Source organism: Notothenia coriiceps, unplaced genomic scaffold (assembly GCF_000735185.1).
Source record: "Notothenia coriiceps isolate Sejong01 unplaced genomic scaffold, NC01 NC01_scaffold00000122, whole genome shotgun sequence".
Lineage (NCBI taxonomy): Eukaryota > Metazoa > Chordata > Actinopteri > Perciformes > Nototheniidae > Notothenia > Notothenia coriiceps.
The window spans coordinates 13,384-18,702 of NW_011332823.1; the positions used below are offsets into that span (position 1 = coordinate 13,384).

Below are 5,319 nucleotides of genomic sequence, written 5' to 3' on the forward strand. Positions count from 1 at the left end.
GGGGGGGGGTCTACTGGTATTTGTTGAGCATGAGCACGAGGCTGAAGATGAGCCAGACGACCAGCAGGTGAGAGGAAACCAGCAGGAAGGCCACTGGGTACAGGTGCCTTCTGGGAGGTTTAGGGGCCATACAGGCCTGAGAGCCGGGGTCTGAGGGGGGGAAACAGCCCAGAGTCTCCCCCCAAAACACCCTGGACCTGGGGGAGCAGCAGGGGCAGGACAAGGAGGAAGAAGAGGAGGAGGAAGAGGAGGAAAAATGGGGAAGTAATTGAGGAAAATAAGATGGAAAAATAAAGTTAAACAGAAAATTCAAAAAGATAAAGGAAATCAAAGGGTAAGAAAAATTATTAGAATGGGGATAAAGATAAGAAAATTATGAAGGAAAAAAACGATTAAAATGTAGGAGCGCGAGTGTTTCATAGTGATGTCACAGTGTCATGGTGTGTGTGTGTGTACCTCCTCATGCAGTGCAGCGCGGTGCTGAAGTGTGTGTTGCAGAGTGTGTGTCTCTCTCTCAGTAACACACACTGCTCCAGAGTCACTGACATCGCCGTGCGGTCCTTCGCACTTTTACAGCTGGTGAGACGCACACCTCGCACAGAACGACACACCTACACACACACACACACATACATACATGTATATATGCATGTGGGCTTCCTGCTCTCTCAGTCCCTCCGTCTCTCAGTGGGCTCTTGAGTCGACTTGAGGTTGTGTGATTGTGTTTAGCCAAGCAGAGTGATAGTGCTCTACAGGGGAGCCAGCCTGCTCTCACCACGGCAGACGGACAACATAACACACACACATACGCAGTTGGACACACACACACACACACAGCCGCTGCAACTCCTGCACAATATTTTTTAGATATCCCTTGCTGCTTTTGCTGTCTACAAAGCAACAGAGGTCAAACGATTCATCAGGTTTACACACTATTTTTATAATTTGCTACTCAATACAATAGTTACTGGAATACAAACACTTCTGACTGAGCAAGAGATTTCTCTGACCTGATCATCTCTGTGTGACTGGTACATGTTAAATATTTGTGGTCTTACTTGTGGAGTACATTTTCTTACCCATAAAATAAGAAATATCTTTAAAGTATTTTAAATCCCTCATGGGTTACATCCATTTGAACTAGATAATAATCTTCTTCATTGCTTTTGCTGCCTTTGCTAGGCATTGCTGAATAACTGTGTGAACGTCACCTGTTTGTGTAAACCCCCTATGCAAAGTGTAACTTTATGCGGCTGCCGAGATAAATGAATCATGTATTCACTCATAGAAAAAAAACTCCGGAGTTTCACCAAAGGTCAATATCTCAAATAAGAACCTTTAAAAATGCCCAAAAACTGACAAAGGTTCACAAAATAACAAAAAACTGGGTAAAGTAAGCTGCTCGATAAAAATACTATGTATCAGGTGAAACAATAAAAAATGTAAAATTCCCTGCGCTGCACACAGCAGAGTTCTGCTTGTGCTTCCCCACATTAAACCTTCAAGCACCTAGACAACTAGAGAGTGTTTTGTGTCTGTCCACGTGCTCACATGTACATCTTCATGCAAATGTGCTGTAGTCAGTTTAAACCTACCTAGGTGTGGTCTAGTGTAAATGTCTATGGTGTAAGCAATACTGTTGTCACTGTATTGTTTTCATTATAACAATTTTCAGTATAGAGTGTTTGGGTGTGTGCACTGCGCGCGTGTGTTTGTTGGTTCCTGTCTCACTTTTTTGCGTTTGTAATTTTGCTGGTGTGTGCCTAAGTGGCCATTGTGCAGAGACAGTGGAGGAGAGGGAGACCAGCAGCAAACATAAAGCCACCAGTCCAGCTCTGAGGCTCCACCAGCCGCCAACCAGCCCTACTCAGCATGCACCTGGCGTCCCCTCACACACACACACACCACCATTATTAATTGCTAATACATATTTATGTGGCACAAATTTGCCATTTGTTTATGCATAAAATTATCAATAGCGCAGGGCGCTTAGCCAGAGGAAACAGTGACCTTTTTAAAGAGTAATAAATGGAACGGTGAGTGTGTGTCCGTGTGTGCGTGCGTGTGTGCGAGTGTTTATCTAATGGCTAGTTTAAGAGGGAGGTGTTGGGTTTGGACAGGGGGAGGAGGGTGGTGGTTTTTGCGGCTGGACGTGGCCAAAAAGGCAGCCCAGGCTTGCCAAGAGCAGATCCACTGATCTGGATGTTTACCCACAGTTTGTATTTCACACAGGTAATGAGCTGTCTTTGTCCCAGCTCTGCGTCATTAGCTGTCTCCACTGTCACAGTGTCCGTGCTGGATGTGCCTTAGGTTCTAATATAGAGTTTTGTTATTATTAAGTAAAACAATAAATGCCTCGGACACAAAACGTTTTAAAAAAGTGTTATGATATTTGTTGGCATATTAGGCTATTATAGCTTTTACAGTCATATGAGTTGATGAACACAGAAAAACAATTTGCAACATGTACCAGTGTTATTTCCAAATCTGCAGTAAAACGGTTTTACACAGCCTCTCAAAAAAAGTATCTCTAGTGTTGATAAGAGTCCCTGAAGGAAGCCATCTTTCTGCTCTCCACATTGAACACAAAATATATTACAAGAACAAACACTGCATTCAGTTTATTCAGTTACTCTAGTTCTACCTACTTTACTGCTCAGTTTTTCTCTTCTTATTGCTCATGTTCTTCTTCTGATCTGTAAGAGTTCCCATCTCAGTTTTTTCCTTTCTGTCTCCTCTTATAATCATTGATTATACTCTCTACTCGCCTTCAATCTCTCTGATAATGTCTGCTCCACACTTCATTTGTCCTCTTTTCTCCTCTGAACACTAACATCTCTGTAGTGGTGTTTTATCTCTGCGTGTGGGTTTGAGTGTGTGTGTGTGTGTGTGTGTGTGTGTGTGTGTGTGTGTGTGTGTGTGTGTGTGTGTGTGTGTGTGTGTGTGTCACCATGTTATTTCAACCTGGAGTGTGAAATCCAGCTAAATCTCTGTTGCTCTTCACTTGGGTCGTCGTGTCTCTGATGGGCCACTCCTCAGCAGAGCCACCTCTCCTGGGACGCTTGTAGGTTGGCTGCTATTTTCACACACGCACGCACGCACGCACGCACGCACGCACGCACGCACGCACGCACGCACGCACGCACGCACACACACACACACACACACACACACACACACACACACACACACACACACACACACACACACACACACACACACACACACACAGGCAGTAGACTGTATTTAAATATGTACCCGCTCACGGGACTCTGCTTTTAAGCCATGGAAAACAAACCTGCATGGAACTGCGTTGAGTGACAGTGTCAGTCCTACTGTCTCTTTCATTTTATATATGAACTGTTTTCCCCTCTCTGCCTCTCCCTGTAACCCAGCTTTTATGTGGCCTTCGTGAGGTCACACACAGGGCTCAAGTCAGTTTCCATGACTACACAGTCAGCATCCAGCCAATCGGTATTCTCAGCTGGCCTCTATGGGGCCAGTGGGCAGCCAGTAAGCATCATATCCGTACATCTGACATGCAGGGCAAAGGGGGAGGAGGGTGCGTGGGATTCTTTTGTGTGTTTGAGGGGGGTTAGTACAGGGGGCCTCTAATGTATAATGTGAAACACTCACACATTTTCTTATCAACATAAACAAATAAATAATAGTATGCAACAAATATATGTACATGTAATATTCGAAGTATTCAGACACGTGGTTTTAATAAAGACCTTTACATTGTGGATCAGTGTCAATGACCCAACTGATCTGCCTCTTCTCCTAAATGTGCCTTTATCATGTCAAACTTAACTCCAAAGTTTTGTGTTACACAAGTTGCAGACCGGCATGCTTCTCTCCATAAATAGTATCGCAAATACAGTCAGATAATATACAAAACATGGCAGAAAATCCTCATCTACTTAAGAAGTGGGAATCCCAAAAACACCATAAGAAACTCCACAAAGATTGAGACAAACTACCCAAATACTTAAGGAACATAATGCCCTAATTGGAATTGACATCCCCTGTGGGTAAGAGAGAAACATGACCACTGTTTTATTTGTTCTACACATGGACACTGAGACTTAACAGCTTTCCTCCTTCCACATTCTAAATACTACTGTACATGTTCAGTACAGTACAAATGAGTGGTGACTGACAAGATACATTGTGTTTAGACTGTGTGTTACAATCATTCACTAGTTTTACTTTCCAAGTTTTGAGAATGTTAGCTTGCCCTTTGCCACAACGAGGGCTCTCATAAGTTCAGCACCATGCAAAGCTTAACCAATGCCCTTGTGTCTGCTGGCTTTTCTATTAGTACGAAGCTTGTCTGCTGATATGTCGCTCAGATGCTCTCAGTGTATCTTGTTGTGTTTCCCATTCGTTCAGCGTTGGGAGTTGGAGTACACACACTGGGAGCGTAAGGGGTGAGAGGGCCGAGGAGGTAAACGGTCAGAGAATAGCATATGGAGGGTAGGGAGAGTGGGATTGTTTGTGTGGGACATGAAAGCCGTGGGACAGGAAATGGACAGCTGAGACAAAAGAGACATATGGAGCTTCCATACAGAGTCTGCATTATTGCACTGAAATAACTCTGTAATCAAAATGTTGCTCTACTTCATCAAGATGTTCAGTACAAGCTAGAGAGATTGCACACGGAAGGTTTGGCTTTGAGATAGTTGTGGCAGACAAGACAGCTGATTACAAAGTTGAGCAGGAAAACAGACAGAAAGACAGTCAGACAGTGAGGTTAGTTAGGTCAGCGTAGGTGGGGCATATGGCTCTGGACAGCCCAGAGACTCAGTACTGAGGGACCACGAGAACAGAATAGAGGAGGAAAGCCCCACATGTCATCTGCAGAAGGGACTGAGTGGGAGATATGAGGAGTGTGGGTGAGAGGGAAAGTAACAATGCCAGGCCCCTTTGAGATACACAAAGACACACATAAAAAGTCCTGCATATTAGAAAAAAAAGGAGAGCATATGCACCTTCTGATTGGACACACATGCATGCCCAAACTTTCAGACTTTCAAACAAATGCATGTAAACATATTCACTTGAGTACAAACAGTGACACTTTGACTGAGACAGACTTTATGTCACTGCTGTCTCTTCATCTGCCAGAGCAGCCATCCAGAAAGCCCTGTCCTCAAATCAGATTGTGTGTCTGTGCATGTGTGCCCTTTTTTTTTTCTCCTTCCTGTCAGACACCACTGAAGTAGTATGCTTCACAGGGCATTATTTTGTCCGACATATGGGCTTTGCCCCTCTGCTCTGTCCAGAAAACAAGGCCAGGCGGGCAGCCTCAGAATG

The 5,319-nt window shown here is 44.2% G+C and overlaps 1 protein-coding gene across 1 annotated transcript; it reads right to left on the reverse strand.

Moving 5' to 3' along the window:
- Positions 1-6: 6 nt before the first annotated feature.
- Positions 7-632, reverse strand: LOC104944023 (type II inositol 3,4-bisphosphate 4-phosphatase-like). The gene is made up of 2 exons (XM_010769522.1): positions 457-632; positions 7-197 (listed from the first exon to the last, which is right to left on the reverse strand). Exons 1-2 carry the CDS (start codon positions 546-548, stop codon positions 11-13), a joined length of 279 nt encoding a protein of 92 aa, XP_010767824.1. The 5' UTR covers positions 549-632; the 3' UTR covers positions 7-10.
- Between the last annotated feature and the right edge of the window lie 4,687 nt (positions 633-5,319).